Source organism: Ctenopharyngodon idella, chromosome 21, assembly GCF_019924925.1.
Source record: "Ctenopharyngodon idella isolate HZGC_01 chromosome 21, HZGC01, whole genome shotgun sequence".
NCBI classification, from domain to species: Eukaryota; Metazoa; Chordata; class Actinopteri; order Cypriniformes; family Xenocyprididae; genus Ctenopharyngodon; species Ctenopharyngodon idella.
The window spans coordinates 29,399,701-29,421,092 of record NC_067240.1 but is presented as its reverse complement, the minus strand read 5'-3'; the positions used below and the strand labels follow the sequence as shown (position 1 = coordinate 29,421,092).

The following is a 21,392-nucleotide window of genomic DNA, read 5'->3' as shown; positions in this document are numbered from 1 at the left end:
GTCTGACCTCGACAGTGTTGCCAACTGCTTTCAATTGAAAGTAGCTAAAACTGGTAGCTAAATGTCACTAGATTACATCACAATGACAAATTAATTTATCTATATGAATATGAATAGAGATCAGTGGGCAAAATAAGAATGTTTGTCCAAGAAGTTGCTAGATTTGTCCCTAAACTTTTTAAAAAAGTCTCAAAAGGGGCGGAGAGGTCACTAAATCTAGTGACAAAATCCCTAAATTGGCAACACTGGCCCTCGACCGACTGAACAAAAGAAATGAGTGGGAGAAGATTTACACCTCAAAGAAGGCGGAGCCTCAGAGCCACACCCACCTATTACATCATCGTCACAGACCAATGGGAATTCGAAGGTGTTTACCAGCAAACTGTTGTGAACTACTGAAACAAACTGCAAGCTAACTTTAGAACAAAATATTGACAAAAACTATTTCACATCAGTTCGTTCTTCGATTTGGCTTGAAGTATATCGGCGCCTTTAGGAGCCGTTCACACGGTTAAAAACCTAAGACACATGGCAGTGAAATGGTAAAAAAAGACTAGTGTCTCTAGAGAACATGCCGCTCATCTAGCGTCTGCCGTCTCACAAGATGAAGACATGAACACATGAACATCTCCAGAGCTGCTCTGAGAGAACGATTAACGAGCATTTCATCATTTTATTTGAGAGAAACCATCGTCAGATACACCCTGAAACTCAGAGGTCTTCACTACAACCCGTCAAAATAAAAGTTCGGTTTAACTAGAAGAAATTGTGCAGAAATATATTACTGTTGTACAGTCGTTGTCTCAAAATAATAATAACATCAACAATAACAAAAACAATTTATTTAAAACATTATTTAAGGAATATAATTTTTTGTAATAAATTATTACTGTTAAAAACAAGTTGTTAATCTAATCCATTATCAGTTATTACATTTAATTGATTAGACATGTTTTTTGATTATTAAAATTTTAATAAACAAAACAAACAAATGGTTTCAAGTTTGTTATAATAAAGCATTTGTTCAACCAAAAAAAACTTTTCATTAATTTGACGGTCATTATAACTAATGATAATAATAATAATTGATTGTTTAATACCGTGAAACCGTGATATCATGCTGTGAAAATCTCATCCCGTTACAGCTCTAGTCACGTGTCAGATCGAGGGCTGTAAGCTGACACTTTGTTGAACTACAGTGCCACTAGGTCAGGTACGTCCATGTGCTGGAAACAGACAAAAAGAAGATGAATGAGGTCAAACCTGAAATGTTAGTTTGCCATTGTTTTGATCTCGAGGCATGCTGGGAATGTGAGCGGCTCTTCTGAGCGTCAGGCTTTATTGATCGTGAACCATTCACCAGTTTCAGAGGATGTTTCCATCGCCAGTGAACTTCAGCGATTCTTGACAGTAAAAATGATGGAAAACTACTCTATTAAACAAAACTTTCAATATTTATACAATTTATTGGGGCCCAAACCCTGTGCAGGGAAACACATGATTGCTCTAGATACTAGTGCTGTAGTACTCGAGACGTTTTTCTGTTGTCTCGGACTCGTTTGTATTTGCACTCGGACTGGTCATTGGTCTCGCCAAAAGTTCTAGTTGGTCTCGACCGAGTCCAGCAGGTCAGTCTCACTTCTTTCCAATTCCGAGCCGATCCGATGTTACCAGCGGCGCCGCACAGGCAATAACGTCAGCCGCATGTTCTTGCTCTCTTCTCTCCGATGGTGAAGTGACACACACCTGCGCTCCTCTCGTCTCACTCGCTCCGGTTCCCGCAGGTTTCGCGCTCACACCAAAAGCGCGCGCACCACTGATCTATATTAGTGGAGCGAACAAGCCACGCTCAGTCTCAAACAGAGACAGAAGTCAGAGTCACAAGTACCAAAATGAGTGTCTTACTGCACTTAAAAGGTCAAATACGTACAAAATTATGTCAAAATGCCTGTCTTGGCGATTACTCAGATAAACACAGTCGGTTTTGGATCGTTAAATAGCTAAGAAAGAGAACGCATGTTGTGTAATGGTATTGGGTCCGTTCATAAACTCTTAAAGTGACAGCAGTCCAATATTCCTGCTGCTGTCTGTCATGTTATTTAAAGAACAAAAGACAAAGAAAATCACTTTCTGCTCTTGACTGAAGACGTTTTATAACTTTAATGGTAAGAATAAATCTGTTATTTAATATTTACAATAAAGAATACAGAAATTAAGGTAACCAATGTAAAATGACACTGGATGTGCTATTTTACATTTGATTACTTTAATTTCTGTAGTATTTCTTACCTGAATAAAAACCTGCTTAACCTGAAAAACTTAGTTTCATAGCTCTCTATTCTACTGCATTTATTTGTGCTGTTGTTTGCAATTTTTTTTTATTTGTTCTTATTTTATTACTGAGTTTTACTTTAGTTTTTTTTTTATGAAAATAAAACTGCAGTTGAAGAAAAGTAGATTTTTGTTTGTATATGCTGTCAATTATAGTTCTTAGAAAGAAAATGGAATCGGCAAAAATAGGTATCGGCAGATCACACTATCAAAAAAACCGGAAATCGGAATCGGCCAAGAAAATTGCAATTGCCGCATCTCTAGTTCCAGCGAAAGCCACAGCAGAACTGCGACTCGTATCGATGTTTTGTGAACGAATCTGTGGCTGTGAAAAACCATGAGAGTCAATGATTCAATTACCCTTTCAAAAATACATCCACTTGCTTCGTTACTGAATGAATGAATGACTGCATGACTCACTCATTAAGACAGTGACTTACCGCCACCTACTGGTGGTTTTAGTTTAATATTTAAAAGTATCACTCACGTTTTAACATCATTGCTTATTTCTCTATTGGACATTTTTAATTTAAAATGTTATTCATTTTATAAAGGTATTTATTAGGGATGCACCCAATACCAAGCTCATGTACTTGTACTCGTAAAAATACCCCCGATACCAAAGACCGATACCTCACGTGATGTAACTGACAGAATTTTCCGTGCACAGAGACACCGGCGGCAGCAGCAGAAACAATGTCAGCCTCAGGGGTGTGGAAATACTTCAAATTAATGATGACAACACACACATTGCGAACTGCATGCTTTCAGTCACAATTTGTTATGGATTAGTGAAGGCGGGATAGGCGGAATCGCGCTGAATGACACAGACCAGAAGTGCTCCCTCTTTCTTGCGCGTGATCCCAGTTCTCTCAGATCAGTTCTCCTCGCGCCTGAATGGTCAAATCACACATAGTTGTCAAAATGTCCATCGTGTCGAGTATCTCACGTAAATACAGTAGGTTATGGCTTAAGTGGACGTAAACATTTGGGTGAAAACAGGATATGTGTCAGTATCCATGGATTCGGTCTTAAAGGGACCGTAGCCTATATTTGTCATTAAAGGGTTAGTTCACCCAAAAATGAAAATAATGTCATTAATTACTCACCCTCATGCCGTTCCACACCCGCAAGACCTTTTCAGAACACAAATTAAGATATTTTTGTTGAAATCCGATGGCTCAGTGAGGCCCGCATAACCAGCAATGACATTTCCTCTCTCAAGATCCATTAATGTACTAAAAACATATTTAAATCAGTTCATGTGAGTACAGTGGTTCAATATTAATATTATAAAGCCAAATAAAATAATGACTTTTTAACAATATCTAGCGATGGCCGATTTCAAAACACTGCTTCATGAAGATTCGGAACATTATGAATCAGTGTGTCGAATCATGATTCGGATCGCGTGTCAAACCGCCAAACTGCTGAAATCACGTGACTTTGGCGCTCCGAACCGCTGATTCGACACGCTGATTCATAACGCTCCGAAGCTTCATGAAGCAGTGTTTTGAAATCGGCCATCACTATATAAGTCGTTATTTTGTTTTTTTTGGTGCACCAAAAATATTCTCGTGGCTTTATAATATTAATATTGAACCACTGTACTCACATGAACTGATTTAAATATGTTTTTAGTACATTAATGGATCTTGAGAGAGGAAATGTCATTGCTGGCTATGCAGGCCTCACTGAGCCATCGGATTTCATCAAAAATATCTCAATTTGTGTTATTTAATTTGTATCTCTATAATATTTGTTGTATTGTTTGTAATTTGTTTGTAAATTTCTATTTATATAACAACAATTATTGGTAATTATGCCCTTTGAAGGTTATTGGAAACTGTGAAATTTTTGTTCTTTAAGTTTGTGACAAGCACATAAAAATTATTACTTTTTTCATTGGAGTAATAATAAAGAAGCTGTCCTACATTCATTAGTCTCACTGTGTTGTGCTTGGAAAACAGCCACATCACCAAAAAAAAAAAAAAAAAGAGAGAGAGAGAGAAATTAATAAATGTACAGGCATCGGTATCGGCGAGTACTAGAGAAAAAGTAGCAGTACTCGGTCCTTAAAAAATGGTATCGGTATTTATAAAGGTAAAAAAAAAAAAAAAGCATTTTAATGCACAATCAGTTTAAGGGGGAAAATATTGTCCCTTAATGGAAAAGGTGTGACTGCAGCAGTGGAAGAGAGGGGGCATGCAGAAGAATGTTAAATGCCTCAGGGGGTACGCGACTGTAAAATGTTTGGGAACCACAGCTGAAGTGAATTTAAAAACAAGCAGGCAGCTAATATGAACACTTAATTATTAGTTTATTTATCGCAAGTCATCCTCATTGCAAAAAAACCCACTGGTTTATTGTTCTATTTACTTTGTAGGCCTACTATGGATTCTTTAGGACAAGTAATAAGTTCAAGAATGGGAACATGTCATTTTGTTTTTTAGTGACACCTGTTTTGCTTGTTATTTTTTTTACATTTTCCATTGGTAGCCCAAAATGTGATTGTTACACTATAATAAAAAAGTCTGAAAATGTGAAGTTGCACTTCAGCTTTATGTGACTTTAGTGAAATTGCTATACCTAAAGTAAATAAAATGGCCTAATTTGATCCTACAGTGTTGCTCTTTTTGATCATTACAAATAATAATGCAAAATGATTATAGAAGATATGCTGTCTCTCGCATCACATAAATTATCAATGGTTATGTACATGGCCTTGAAGAGGATTCTTTTTTTCTGTCTCTGTTTTGACTGTCTCATTTGGACTCGGTCTTGACTTGGACTTGAATCTCTTTGGACTCGGTCTCGACTAGTCCTGGACTTGGACTTGTCTTGGACTCGACGAAGGTGGACTTGACTACAGCCCTACTAGATACTCGCTCTAGGGTTTTTAGTGCAATCAGACACCATTCAGAATCATTCAATGTGCGCCATTTCATCAGATTTCTAAGGTAAATCATTTATATATCTATGCTGACACAGGAGAATACATGAATATGTTTCTAAATATGCAAACTGTTCATCACAATTTGAAAATAAAAGTAAAAACCCTCACTCTGAGTTCGCATGTTTTGATGTTGGGGTTAGTTATTACAGCGTTATTACGGTAGCTGTAGTATCTACATCGTAAATAAGTGGCCAAATATTAAATATTAAGTGGACATTTGAATGAATGTCATTTGGCCAAAATTAAACAAGGATTTGATCTGCTGTAAAGTGTAACATGGCGCCCGTTGGCCCCTCTGCAGGCATTTGATGTAATACTTAATGTACATAAGATGATTGTTTATACAGTATATGTATTGTTATTCTCTAAAACCATATGATGATTTGCTTTTGATACTTTATTTGAACCAAATATTATTGCCTGTTGTTATTATATATGTATTTTAAGTAATTTTAAAGGCAATTTGTTTACCAAAAAATATCTGATTACTCGATTAATCGTCAAAATAATCAACCGATTACCAAAATAATCGTTAACGATTATTTGATCTGCAGTGTTTCAGCAGAAGACACGTGTGTGATGTGATTGTGTGTGAATGAAATGCTTCTTCAGAGGCGCATTAAACGCTCCTGATGGCCGTTTTCAGTCAGCTGAGTGTGATTGATTGTGATTGTAACTCTTGTGTAATTCAGGCTTTAGGGCTCTTGTGAAATATCTCCATCATTCATAGAGACGTTAATGATGAGCTCCAGTTGAGCACGGCATCATTTACACGTGTGAGGATGGCTGTTTTAGTGTTGGATTATTGTGATGTGGGGGTGTTTTCAGTGAGTGATGTGAGTGAAGAGCTGCTGCACGCTTTTTATTTGTCCTCATTGGGTGTTTTCTCACTTTTCAGGGATGTTTTAAAGGGATGGTTCACCCAAAAATGAAAATTCTGTCATCATTTATTCACCCTCAAGTTGTTCCAAACCTGTATGAATTTCTTTGTTCTGCTGAACACAAAAGAAGATATTTTGAAGAATGTTGGTAATCAAACAGTTGTGGGACACCATTGACTTCCATAGTATTGAAAAAAATAAAAAATACTACGCTCCCCCACAACGGTTTGGCAAAAACAATGTTATAACAATACACGATAACATATTTGTTAAACATGAAACAATACTTCAAAACATTTAAAATGTTTGCTATCAATCATTGATGTATTTTCAGCAAAGCAGAATCATGAATATTTCTGTGCTGATGTCACCATTGCCTCGTGCAATAAATAAATATGATTCGAGGAAAACAATTCAAAATAAATTCAGTACAGGTGGAAGTGTGTTTTAGTGCAAGAATATGGATGCAGTATTTTTTTTGTGCAAAAGATAAACAACTTAATGAAATGATTTACGAAATAACGTGGGACATATACTTATATATCGAAATCCTCCGACATTTTTCTTTAAAACTTCTTGTTTTAGACTTCTAATTCATGACCCTAGGGCCCTATGATTTTCTTCCATGTCATAATTTTAACAGTAAAGCTCTGTTGTGCAGCACTTTGTTTGACAAAAAAGTTTTTTTAATTTCATCTGATTAAAAGATAAATTAAATTAATGTTTTATGCCTTCATTTGATTGCCAGAAAAATGTAAATATGTAATATATGTAATGTAAATTGTTTTTATGAATTCAAGTAATGAGACATTCTTTTTGATTATTAAAATTTAATTAAACCATTAAAATGGAATCCAGACAACTTGAAACAGAAAACACAGAATTTGGTAAAAAATAAAACGGAATTTGAGGAAAAACAAAAATGTATTTCATAGGGCCCTAAAAATGTAATATTTGTTAAACTTTTATTAAATTGTTGTTAAATTATATAATTTTCATGATTTCAGTTAATTAGACTTGCTTTTCGATTACTAAAATTTAATTTAACCATTAAAAAAAATAAAAAATAAATAAAATAAAAATGGAAAAAGCAGAATTTGGAAAAAAATAAAACGGATTTCATAGGGCCCTACATTTTGCTCTATCCTCGTCGCTTACGATAAGCTTACGCTACGCCTACATCATACATCCTATGTCGGGTCAGAGGTCACCCTTCCACTCGACTCTCTCGTGAACGTGCGTACGGCCGTTGCTGTTTGACAGCGATCATAGTTTAATAAGTTTTAAATATGGATTTTTTTCTTACAAAAATGCTTCACTTCGCTTCAGAAGCATGGAGTCGTATGGATTACTTTTATGATGAATGGATGCACTTTTTTTGACTTCAAAATCTAGGTTACAATTCACTCCCATTATTTAGCTTGGAAGAGGCAGGATATTTTTAATATAACTACAATTGTGTTCGTCTTAAAGAAGATAGTCATGTACATTTTTGGGTGAACTGTCCCTTTAAATGGTTAAAAAAGGTGTCCGAGTCCTCTTTCAGGACAGTGTGAACATAAAGAGAACTGATTCCTTTTTCACTTGGTTCACCTCTCGGACTCAAGTGTGAAAACACTTATTTATCACACAACAGCCTATTAATTTGATAAATTAAGTCTTCATTTGTACTGGTATTTTACATTATTTCTGAATGTAATTATAATGCAACTTGTCTATGATTTTTTTTCTCTCTCTCTCAACAATGCAATTTTGACCTGCTGCGGCTATTATTGTGTGACTTTTGTCCTGATAATTTGGTAGTTGTCGCCCTGCTCTGACAGCTGCTCAGCTCTAATGTTCAGTGCGATTCACAACCAGTTTGCTTTATGTCGTGATCTGAATTATATTGCATCCCAAAAACCTGTCGATACTGACACCATCAGAGCTGCTTCCTCTGATCCATCCTTAAACCTCGAGTCAGAGTAAAGACACCTCCTGATCATTGCTCCGAGGGTATGTTGCTGCAGTGTATTGTGGGATCAGGCATGCTGGACCCTGAAACATGTTGCGACAAGTCAAAGCATGTAAAGAGTGTGTGATTTGCATTTGTTGTTTCCAGTGCCATTCAGCGCACTAGTTCTGCTCCTGTGGCCCGCGGCTCCCCGGAGCATTTGCTCAGTGTTTTCTGAAACACTTCCTGTTCTGCTGATCACATCGATTGAGAAGGCTTTAACCCCTGAACTGCTGAAACCTAGCTAACGATTCATTTTAAAGTATTCTTAATAGAGGTGCACCATGATATTTTCACAGATTATTAGTTGGTATATTAGTTCAAAAATGCCCCCCAAATTGAAGAAACTGGGGCACAGTTGATCTGTTACAACTCACGATTAAAGTGAAATATATTCAGATCTGCTCACGTTGCATGAAAGATTTCTTTTTGCGTGTTTTTTTTTTTGCAGCGATGGAAAAAAAGATTGATTATGCAGCTCAGAACGTATGTGTCGAGCTCTAGTCTGCAGCAGTGTTTTAAGTGTTTTAAAGGCACTGAATGAAATGATAGCATGTTGTTTTCTGTTCAGATGTTTGTTCACTCGTCCACGTCTCTGAATGGATGTTTTGTAGTGAAGTACACAGTGGTCGCTCTGTTCAGTCATGAGTTGATGAAGTGTTGTGCATCGTCATATCAACCAGAGAAACAAGTCAAAATGGTGCACTTTTAAACTCAAATTCACTAAACTGTGGGGACAAATACATGTTTGTCCTGAAGGAGCGTTTAGCTGTGGTGTTGATATAGTGAGGTCAGCGTCACATCTCTCCGAAATTATGTAGTGTTCTTTCTTAATTCACTACTTTGTAGGGCTGGGCATTGACACAAATTTCATGATCTGATTTGGTTTCGATTCACAAGCTTATATATATATATATCACTTATATATATATATAACAATGATCTTTGACATGCAACTGAACAATTCATGTTTTCACTGTAAAATACACCATTATTTTGGTGCAGGGTCACTTTAAACATTGAAAAACCAGTCGCTATCAGCCAATCACAATGTGAACAACTCTGTGACCAGTGCATCCAGAGCGAAGAGAGCGTCAGGTGTGGCTCACTGATGTGTGTTTTTGTCTCGTTTAGGACCTGAACATCATATACGCTCATCTGTACCACATGGACGTGCTGTCGCACCTCAGAGAACACCAGCTCAGGTGAGACTGACCTCTATTGGACACTTTTTACATGAGATTTACAATTGTTGCAACCCAAAATTTAGGACAATTTAATAAAATAATAGAATAATAATAATATTAAAAAAGATGCCATATTGTGTAACAATATCAATTTAAAAGAACAGTGCTCACTGTGGGATGGACTGATGTGTCACATTGCAGTAAATAATACAGTAAAAACAGTGAAATATTATTCCAGTGTAAAACAGCTGTTTTCTATGTGAATATAGTAAAATGTAATTTATTCCTGTGATCAAAGCTGAATTTTCAGCATCATTAATCCAGTCTTCAGTGTCACATGATCCTTCAGAAATCATTCTAATATGATGATTTGCTGCTCAAGAAACATTTATGATTATTATCAATGTTGAAAACAGTTGTGCTGCTTCAGATTTTTGTAGAAACACAGACAATATGATACATTTTTACTCAGGATTCTTTGATGAAAAGAAAGTTCAGCAAAATCTTAATTTTGTAAAATTTGTAAATGTCATTACTGTCACATCTGATCAATTTAATGCATCTTTGCTGAATAAAAGTATTAATTTCTTAAAAAAAAGAACTCTCTAAACGTCTCTCTGTGTTACAGGTCCATGTGCATGACGGCCAGATATGAGCGGTATGATGCGAACCACGTTCTCTTCTAGTAAGTACTTCTCTGAACTTGTAATGACAGGGACTGTAGGGCAGGGTTTGGGAAAACAACACTAACACTAAAACCACAAAAAGAGTTTCATCACTTGAAATAAAACAAATGTTAAATGAAAAAACTTAAACATATTTTATTTCTTCTAGTTACCAAAGCAACGTTTCTTATTTTGAAATACTAAAATAGCTGAAAACTAAAACTTAAAGGGGTACTTCACTGGCAAAATGGGCTTTCAATAAAACTTGGCTGCTTACAAAGTAAAAAGGCGACAAAAAAAAAAAAAAAAGTTTAAATCGGTGCTACCTGACTAGAGAAAACAGAGAAAAAAAGGCTGTGGTCTTCCTTTTTGCCAAATAGTTAGGAAAACTTCAACACCCATAATGCACTGGGCATGTTGTCATCCAAAGCCACTCCCATCAGTCTGCTATGGATACGCTTAACCAGAGTCAAATACCACCTTGCTTGAGTAGGAAATACTTCTTAGCAAACTTTTAGTCATAATGGTTTCGACTTGTATTGTTTGAGTAAACGTTTAGGCGGGAGTGAGTTACTTCCGGCTTGGGATCCAGAGCGTTATAGGCAGCGGCTAAGGATGGCAAAGAATCGTAAATATGGAGAGAACAGAGTGACAGGAAATCTGAAACACCTCCGTGTTTGTAGTCAACATTTCAAACTGGACATACAGCCAAACAGAGGGGAAAAAACTAAAGAGGAACTGCTATTCTGTCAATAAAAACTAAAATAAAAAGTAAAAACTAATAAAAATGACAAAAACACACAACAAAATAATTAAACCTTTAAGAAGTTAAAATTAAAGCAAAAAATATAAAAATAAAGTCTTATTCAAAATACAGCCCGAATCCGGAAATGTTGGGACGTTTTTTAAATTTGAATAAAATGAAAACTAAAAGACTTTCAAATCACATGAGCTAATATTTTATTCACAATAGAACATGAATAACATAATAAATGTTTAAACTGAGAAATTTTACAGTTTTATCCACTAAATGAGCTCATTTCAAATTTGATGCCTGCTACAGGTCTCAAAACAGTTGGCACGGGGGCAACAAATGGCTGAAAAAGCAAGAAATTTTGAAAAGATTCAGCTGGGAGAACATCTAGCAACTAATTAAGTTAATTGATATCAGGTCTGTAACATGATTAGCTATAAAAGGGATGTTTTAGAGAGGCAGAAGTAGTCAGAAGTCTCTCAGAAGTAAAGATGGGCAGAGCTGTGAAAGAGTGCGTAAAAAGATTGTGGAATACTTTAAAAACAATATTCCTCAATGACAAATTGCAAAGGCTTTGCAAATCTCATCATCTACAGTGCATAACATCATCAAAAGATTCAGAGAAACTGGAGAAATCTCTGTGCGAAAGGGACAAGGCCGAAGACCTTTATTGGATGCCCGTAGTCTTCAGGCCCTCAGACGACACTGCATCACTCATCGGCATGATTGTGTCAATGACATTACTAAATGGGCCCAGGAATACTTCCAGAAACCACTGTCGGTAAACACAATCCGCCGTGCCATCTGCAGATGCCAACTAAAGCTCTATCAGGCAAAAAGGAAGCCATATGTGAACATGGTCCAGAAGCGCCGTCGTGTCCTGTGGGCCAAGGCTCATTTAAAATGGACTGTTTCAAAGTGGAAAAGTGTTCTATGGTCAGACGAGTCCAAATTTGACATTCTTGTTGGAAATCACGGACGCCATGTCCTCCGGGCTAAAGAGGAGGGAGACCTTCCAGCGCGTTATTAGCGTTCAGTTCAAAAGCCAGCATCTCTGATGGTATGGGGGTGTATAAGTGCATACGGTATAGGCAGCTTGCATGTTTTGGAAGGCACTATGAATGCTGAAGGGGTCTAGACGACGTCTATTTCAGGGAAGGCCTTGTGTATTTCAGCAGGACAATGCAAAACCACATACTGCAGCTATTACAACAGCATGGCTTCGTTGTAGAAGAGTCCGGGTGCCGAATTGGCCTGCCTGCAGTCCAGATCTTTCACCTATAGAGAAAAATACGTCAAAGACGACCACGAACTCTTCAGCAGCTGGAAACCTAAATCAGGCAAGAATGGGACCAAATTCCAACACCAAAACTCCAGAAACTCATAACCTCAATGCCCAGACATCTTCAAATTGTTTTGAAAAGAAAAAGAGATGCTACACCATGGTAAACATGCCCCCGTCCCAACTATTTTGAGACCTGTAGCAGGCATCAAGTTTGAAATGAGCTCATTTTGTGCATAAAATTGTAAAATTTCTCCGTTTAAACATTTATGTTTTCTATGTTCTATTGTGAATAAAATATTAGCTCATGTGATTTGAAAGTCTTTTAGTTTTAATTTTATTGAAATGTAAAAAATGTCCCAACATTTCAGAAATTCGGTGTATTCGGTTGTATTAACATGAACTATACTAGTATATTAATGATACTGCAGCATTCGTCATGTCGAGGGTCCTTCATATGAACATCACGGCGTGATTGAGATGATTCTGATGTCATGTCCTGTGTTTGTCTTCCAGTGCTGACAGCATCTCCACATGCTGGTACGTCCTGCTGTCGGGCTCAGTGCTGGTGAAGGAGCACATGTATCTGGCACGATGCTGGTATGTACCGCACCGCACACACTTACCTTCACCTGTGTGTGTGATTGGACAAGTGAAATCAGGCATGTGATGATGTCATAGAAGTGATATGTGTGTGTGTTTATTAGTCTCAAACGCTTTCACTTCCTCAACATGCGTCTCATTTCTCTTTCCTCATTCCAGTATGAGACTTCCTTATTGTTCAGAAAATCATGTAGTATATTAAGTAGGCACAGCCAGCTATTCATCTGCCAACTACTGCTGTGATCTAGTCGACTAACTATCTGTAGCTAGTTCAGTATATATAGTTGAGCCTTTCTTGTTCAGCTTTGGTATTGTTAGCAACGCTGCTCCAAAGGGGATGAATTAAGAGGTGCAGTTTCTCTGCTGTGCTTTAGAGTGCTAACTCTCACAGAAACCAATCTGCAATTTTGTAACAACTTTACTGCATTTGGGTTTGCCTGGAATAGCAACTATTTCTCTTCTAGCTTAAAAACAATCTGTAAATGCCCATATGAGCTAAACAAGTCATGACAACGTGACAACACTGGAGCATTTATGTCATATTTAAGATTTAAAGGGGCCATGAAATGCAGTTTCAGATTTTTATATTATGTTTTACGAGATTACTTTATAAATTTTGCTGTTTTTTGCACCATAAAAGGTCCAATATTTGAAAAAATTATAATTTTCTGTCCTCATTTTCAATTTGAGGGGCGTTACCTCTCGCAGAAACAGAAGTAAATGCCCACTGCTGTGACTTCATTGCGTCGTATCCACGCCCTCCTTTACAGCATGTCATGTGTTTTGATACTCGAGATGGCAAACGCTGTGGTAAAGCTGTATGTTTGAGTCTGAGTCAGATGCCAGCAGAAGGAATTGAAACAACTGGGTATGTACTGATTTCATTAGCAACACTCAAACAATGATACTTTTGGTGTCTTAATAGCATTACATGCTGTTTTGATGTGTATTACAAACACATTAACACCATGTCAATGCCGGACGCAATGATTAAAAGTAAGTGTACTTACCTGCGTTGCCTCCGAGGACAAAGTGCTTGTCACTGCTGGATCAGTCAATGAAAGGTATTTTGAAAAACCATCAGCACGTTGAGAATAATTCACAAAACAGTCCGTTGTGAAATGTGAAGAACAAACGAAAACTTGATCTTTCAGTCGCTCAGGCACATCATTAAAGGGCACCTGTTATGCCTCTTTTTACAAGATGCAAGTCTCTGGTGTCCCCAGAGTGTGTATGTGAAGTTTTAGCTCAAAATACCCCACAGATCATTTTTTATAGCATGTTAAAATTGCCACTTTTTGGGGTGTGAGCAAAAACACGCCGTTTTTGTGTGTGTCACTTTAAATGCAAATGAGCTGGTGATCCCGGCCCGCTTTCAAGAAGAGGGCGGAGCTTTAACAGCTTATGCTCTGGCATACCAACAACAACAAAACAGGACAATCTCACGCACCGAAAATGTCAGAAACTGTCGGTAGCAGTGTTCAGCCTTATATGTTCGAACCGGAGTTAGACAATGTGACGTGTTCACACATGGCAGAGTTGGTTTGATTGCTCTGTTAGTGCGGTTCATTTGAATAAGTGTGTCATCCTAACTCTGGCACGCACCAAACAAGAGGAGCGAGACCCAAACTCTGGTGCAGTTCGACTGAATCATGAACGCAACACGGGCCAAAGACATCTAAAGGAACCAAAAACAGACTAAAAGAACCAAGAAAACTGAACTACAAGTGTGAACACAACCTGAAAGATTTTTTCTGCATTTTCATTTTAAATAATAAAAAAGCTGGAGTTCACTGCATTCACTGTGAACTGAGCCAATCTGAGATGCTGAAAACACAGTTGGATCACGAACTGCTCGCATGTAAATGAACACAGTGCCACACTTCAGTCTGAAATGCACTGTTGGAGAGAAGAGAGAGTGAGAAAGCGGTGTATGAAATGGGGAAAATGATCCATTTAAAATATTCAGAATTGATATATATTCAAATTATGGCTATCACAATTCCTTGATTCAGTCCAATAATAAGGATTTGATCTGCTGTGTAACAACAATCACTAGGACGTTTGTTTTGTTTTTCATATTTATGAAGCATCGTGGCTCCAGTGTTTGTGTTCATTGTGGGTGTGTCTTGTCCTGAAACATAAAGGGATGTGTGTGTGTGTGATTGTGTGTCCTGTGTGTTTGCTGACCCCTGCAGGGGTCAGTGGGAATGAGGAATGCGGAACTCGTGCCGATAGAGTTTTCCAGCTGTGTGTGTCATGAACACATGCAGACAGGAAGCTGCCCTCACTCCTGTGTCCAGACCCCGTACACACACACACACACACACACACACACACACACACACACACACACACACACACACACACACACACACACACACACACACACACAAACAATCAGCACCACAGTGGAGAACTGGGAAGTTTGCTCATTTAAGAGCAGTTTCCTTTCAGGATTTCAGAATCACTCTTTGTTTCATTTTTGGGCATTTGAAAGCATGGAAATCATGATTTCTCTTAAATAAGTCATTGTTCCTCACCAGGACAGAAGAATCTTGGCGATCTTGTAAAGGTGGGAATATTTCGGATGCTTTAAACCTGTTTGGCTGCATTGTTTTAGCTCTCGGGCTTGATGTGGCTTGAAGCTGTTGGCAACTCCTCACTTCATGGATAAGCAACTTTCGCCGGAGGTCATCGGGCTCCTGTAGCAGCACGTTCATTCTTAACGGAGGTGTGAGTGAGCCGAATCTCTCACAGCTTTCATCCGTTTGCTGTTGTCTTCCTGCCATCATGTCGTTTGTCTCGTCTCACTGTGAGTAACAGCGGTTTTACTATGACTTCACTGCCTTCTGAACTCAAATCTGTGTGATGTGGCCGAGCTCACGTGTCGTGTTGTTTTAACGGTGCCCAACACAATCACTGGCTGCCGGTGGTTTGTGGCTTCAGTGTCAGCACTCTTTTTTGTCATGGAGACACGTTTTTGCCGACAATGGCCCGTGTTTTCAACATCATCAGTATCAGAAAGAGGATGTTTTAGCTCTCTCACTTCTGCTGATATCACACTTGTGTTGATGTGCTCATGTAGTTACTGCACAAATTACTCTTATTTTATGTGATGTGATGATCTAACAGATCTAGATTTTCACTTTTTCACCACTGTTGAACTAGGTGTTCTGGGTGTTTTCTTTCGTCTGGTGTGATAAGAAAGAATCGCTCCTGATCTTTTGGTTCCTCCTTCAGTGGTCATTACCTGTTTTGTTGTAAAGCAGGAAAACTGGCTCGTCTGATCACTTAGTAAACTAGGGCCCTATGATTTCCATGATGTGGAAAACACAGACGGAACCTTGGAATTGAGTCATAAAAATTGAATTTATAATATAAAGTGGAAGGTCTCAGAATTTGGCAATTTTTGGATGAATAAATCAAAAGTAGGGAAAACATTGCTATTGAAATCTGAAATATAAAATTATTAATAATAATAATAATAATAATACAATTATTACATTTTTTAAATATATTTTTTAAGGAATATCACACAATATTATTATTAAATATTAAACAATACTCTGTTCTGCAGCACTTTGCCAAAAAATAAAAATAAATGTGTACAAAATCATAAAAAAAAAAAAACATACAACATGGAATTTCTGAAAAAAAGAATAAGCCCTATTATTGTTAAAAATGTAATAGATTATTCTATTACTAAAGTTGTATGAATTTAATTAATTAGACATGCCTTTTGATTGTTCAAATTTATTTACCCTTGTTATTAGCGACACCAGTGGCCATTAAGTGAACTGCAGCCAGCAACTTATTTCTCGTGCTTGCACTCACGCACATGTAATGTACAAGAGATAATGTACTGTTAACGATCATCCCGGCACTGTCCACACTGCTAATAGCGATGTTTAGTTGAGTATGTAGATAAGTGCTGCACGCTTTCCTCTCAATAACAAAATAAACACGCACAAAAAATGACAGCGGTAACACGACACATTGACATAACAGTACAGAATGGCTCTTTCGGCATTATCCTGAACATTGTATAAGCATTAATGTGAACGAAAGAGAGGCTCACGAGAGCGTGAGTAAATGTCACATCCGTTTGATTTTCCCGAGTCCTTCACATTAAAACAAGCCTACAGGCTTTCATAGACAACCTAGGAAGTCTAGTTTTTTAAGTTTCGTTACAAGCTGTTCACACATTGGCAATAAAAAATTTATTAATTCCTGAAAATTATTACATATGGCATCTTTAATTAAACCATTAAAATGGAATACCGACATATTTAAAGGATTAGTTCACTTCTTAAATGAAAATTACCCCAAGCTTTACTCACCCTCAAGCCATCTGACTGTGTTATTAGGCGCATATTCAAATGTAGTGCACTTTTACAGCAGAAACAACTTAAAATACTCCAATTTTGGTCATACAGGTAAGAGTAATACACCATTCAAAACTGTAAAAGGTACTTTTATTTGTGTAAACTCACAATAACAGAAAAACGTCATGCTTTTGTGAAATAAAGAAAACGAACAGGATGCGTTTTCTGCCGTCTTGCTCTCTGTGAACGTGTCAAAATAATAAACCAAAACTCAGTGTACACTTTACTCACAGACATGAGAAATATATCTATATAAAGCTTGAAATGTCAAGCGATTGTCAAACCAGTTCAAGTGGAAACAAATACTCTCAGATTATGTAATCCGCGCATATCACGTAAACTACTTCGGAGATGACGAGTCAGCATCATTGACTTCATAAATGCAGCTTAAAACACAGAAAACATTAGCATTAGATTATTAAAATGTTTAGACCGTCTCCTTGCTGTTTTTTTTCACGACACATTCATAATCATTACTTCTGCCGGTGCGCCGCTGCAAGCTTTGTGTGTGCACTTGAGTGCTGATTAAGCAATGTATTATATATTAAAGGCTCATTATTAAGATTTATATGGCTTATTAATATACACATGCAATTAGTCGACTAATCGTTTAAATGAACGACTACTAGTCCACTAGAAAAATCTTTAGTCAAGGGCAGCCCTAGGTGAGCTCTTGTTGAGCTGCAGTACTTGCACTCATCCACAGAGAGGAGTGCATGAGCTCGCAGTGAGAGCCAGAACACTTCTGACAGCTTTTCTCTTCGTCTGACAGCAGACTTCAGTCTCACTGGAGCGTGAAGAGATGTCAAAGCAAACCTGACCTCTGACCCCCCCTGGCTCTGCTCACGCAATATAGACACATCTGCACTGCCCCGTGATCTGAGAGGGGAAACTGAAAGTCCATTTCATGGCAACACTGATACACAGGTGTTTTTTTCAGTGTTTGATGGAGGAGTTTTTGGCCTGACTGCTGTGTCAGTAATTGCTTCTAATGCCAGGGCTGGCGTGAAGTAAATCTTTTCAAAGTGCGCCAAAAAAAGAAGAAGTGCGAATTAGCGGATGACGGTGGTATTGATAACCTCATAACCAACAGTATAAACGATAATGCTCTGTGTTTGGGGCCTGTCAGCATGTATCTGAGATGATTTGAATGTATCGGTTAATGATGTCGAACAGCACCAGCAGTACATCTTCATACAATGTGAAGCGTTGTATTGTTCACATGACTCGTTTACTACAGTGTATATAAATAACAGATAGTTGCTTTTGCTGTCCATATGAGTAAGTTTCAGATATTCAGCTGCTCTTGACCTGTTCTCTTGACTTTCATGACATGATCACTTCCGGTATAGGCCACTTTAATATGTGGAAGTAAATCAGTTACGTGTATCTTGCAGTGTGACTTAAGTGTGAGAAGTCAGGTCGGGATTCTTGCTGTCTGTTTTTTTATTATGTCAATCTAGCTTTGTTTTGTTTTTTGTTTTTTTTGTTTTTTTCTGTCAGTAAAACTCAAGAAGCATTTGTTTTCCTTTATAAGGAAATGTAGGCAGAATAATTTAGATTCAAGTAGGGGTTGGCGAAATGATCAAAATCTTGCGGTGCGTCCAAAATCACGTACTAAGTACTACATTTGAATTTGAACTTACTTTGCGACTGTTAAAAAAGTATGTTCTGTATAGTATGAATGTCTGTATTATGAATATACTATATCCGCCATGTTGTCAGTATCATGTGACCTATCAGCGTCAGTTGCGTTGCTTCACCTCCATTCATAAATCCTCTCCTGTGGCCTCATGGGATAGTGTCCATCGAATGCATACTTCAGAATCTCGCTGGAAGTAGTAGGTCATCTGGGGACTTTTCGCCTACTGTTTTTCGAATACTATGTATTCGGACATACTACTCTGTTCGCGCACTGTTTTCCGCATGCTATATAGTACGGAAGTATTTGATTTTGGATGCAGCGTTAGTCTTTGTCTCAGAAGTTTGGTCTTGACAATATTACCTACCCCACTAGCTTGTTTTCATTAGCATTGTGAAATGAGACACTTGCCTCATTGAACATCATCTTCACTAATGTTGTCTTTTTGTTTACTTCTTCAAGACTGCCAGCTGTTCAGTATCTCTTATGGGCCACATTATGTAAACGCCATCACCAAGAACTGGGACTCAAGTAGATCATCATAATTGGCATTACATAACCATATAGACCAGGGATGGGCCACAGTCCTGCAGAGTTTTGGTCCAACCCTAATCAAACACACCTGAACCAGCTAATCAATGTCTTTAGGGTTACTAGAAGGCTACAGTCAGGTGAGTTTTATAAGGATTGGAGCTAAACTCTGCAGAACAGTGGCCCTCCAGGACCGAGTTTGCCCATCCCTGATATAGACTGTCTTTGTGGAAGTAAAAACCCATGATCCGAGGGTGTGTGAGTTCACGCTCTGATGTGTTTCTCTGTCTGTCACTGCAGTTTCGGGACGCAGCGTGGAGGACGACGAGGCTGTGAATGCATCACTTTAGAGCCGTCAGAGATGATTGTGGTGAGTGTCATGTTACACACATCTTCTCCATCAGCAGCCAGCAGATATCAGACCGCAGCAGAAATTCAGACTGACAGCAGTAGAGGTTTCTATCAAAACGTGGTTCCTTAATACCACATTCCAGATTTGATTGTGTACACGTGTGACACTTTCCTCTGAAACCAAGTTCCCTTTTGGCAGATGTGACCTAGGCCGCAGATAATCTTAACTAGTAGTCATCAATATCTATTTAGTCATTGTTTTAGGCTGCTGTTGTAGATGATGTAAACTTTCTTGCCAATAGTTATTTGATACTAGTTAACATTAACATAACAAACATTTCAGTCTGCTGTCGAATGTATGTTTTTTTCCAACTACAACTAACCTCAAGTCAGTATAAACTGTTTCCAACATCACGGTCACTTTCTTTTTTTCTTTTTCAATTCCTCCATCATCGTTCTCTTTGGTCTCTTAGCCGTACTGATATCACTCCTTCGCTAAAGCTATGATTGAGTGATGTATCATATGCCGTAAAGCAACCCGCCCTTTTCATGGAAATTTGTTTCCGCTCAGCGAACTTACATACTCCTAGAACATGACGTTTTGATGCAGTACACTTTAAGGGCACCTATAATGTCCCTTTCACAAGATGTAATATAAGTCTCTGGTGTCTCCAGAATCTCACGCAGCCAAAATGAGGATTGTCAGTAACGGTGCTCAGCCTTACATTGTTCAAACCGGAGTCGACACTGATGGAGAGACTCAGGAAGAAGTTACAACTTTTAGACGTTTCTGAATGGTTAGTGGATACATTTATGTAGTTGCTGTGGAGTTGATTCAACTCATCCACTAGCATGTGCTTTAAAAGAAAATATCTCCTTTGCATTCAACTTTGAGCGTCATAACTTTGCAGATGTTGTTTATGCTCAAACAGCAACATTACACACTAACTAAAGTTAAAAAAGTTAAATCATAATCAACGACCCCTTTAAACATTTCAAAGACAATACATGCATACATGCAATTAAATGTGGTCAAAAACATTACATTTAGTTCAGTTCTCACAGTATGTTCTTTTAAAGTTTATTATTTCTGTAGTAAGTCCTCTTTTTAAAAGTATGCTAAAGTGTACTTCTTTTTCACAAGGGCCTCCAGGAGCAGTTAAACCCCTGGTTTAATGTGACAAAATCAGTGTCTTCTCAGGGTAGAGCTGGTGAACGCTGGAGTGTGTATGTGTGTAATAATATCTTGTGTTATCTGTCGTTCTCCAGCGAGCAGGAAATGAACCATTATATGAGCTTTATCTTTGTATCATGAATTCTCGCTGAAAATGAAAGCTCAGGGTTCATCCCTGTACTAGCTCTCTCATTGGCTGTCCTGAAGTAAGGCATCTGTTGACTCTTCTTAGGATGTAGATGAAGGTCAGTGTGTGTCAGAGATCAGAGTGTTTATGCCACAGGACCAGCTGGGAAACGTGCCGTTCGATGTATGTGACATCAGGATGGTGGCCGATATAAACTCATCAGCTGCTAGACATTTTCCACTGAATGTAGGTGAACGGTCCTCTGATTACGTCACATTCATAGTGAAATAAACTCTGGACCTGATGTGTGAAGTCCTACACCTTTAATTGCTGTTCATAACAAGGTCAGGTGCTTTTGTTGTGTCAGTTACCTGAGGAACTGTGAGAGGTGGTTAAACATTATCAGCATGATGGTATAAAACAAACATTTATCTGAAATAAAGTAATGTATTATTTCATGTAAGCTAGTTGCCAAGTCCGCATTTCGCATTTTCATTTATTTTTACTTGATTTTATTTAGTTTAACT

The 21,392-nt window shown here is 37.8% G+C and overlaps 1 protein-coding gene across 12 annotated transcripts in view; it reads left to right on the top strand.

Annotated features, from left to right (window-relative positions):
- The window catches only part of rapgef6 (Rap guanine nucleotide exchange factor (GEF) 6), a 101,853-nt gene that overhangs the window by 7,290 nt on the left and 73,171 nt on the right, over positions 1-21,392 (top strand). For 8 of the 12 annotated variants that reach the window (XM_051876999.1, XM_051876995.1, XM_051876996.1 and 5 more), the window contains exons 2-5: positions 9,296-9,366; positions 9,977-10,033; positions 12,566-12,649; positions 19,514-19,583. In XM_051876999.1, the coding sequence (XP_051732959.1) occupies positions 9,296-9,366; positions 9,977-10,033; positions 12,566-12,649; positions 19,514-19,583 (282 nt within the window). Of the gene's footprint in view, positions 1-9,295; positions 9,367-9,976; positions 10,034-12,565; positions 12,650-13,476; positions 13,521-15,234; positions 15,468-19,513; positions 19,584-21,392 lie in introns of those variants that run through there. The other 4 variants (XM_051877002.1, XM_051877000.1, XM_051877006.1 and 1 more) reach the window with 2 other exon arrangements.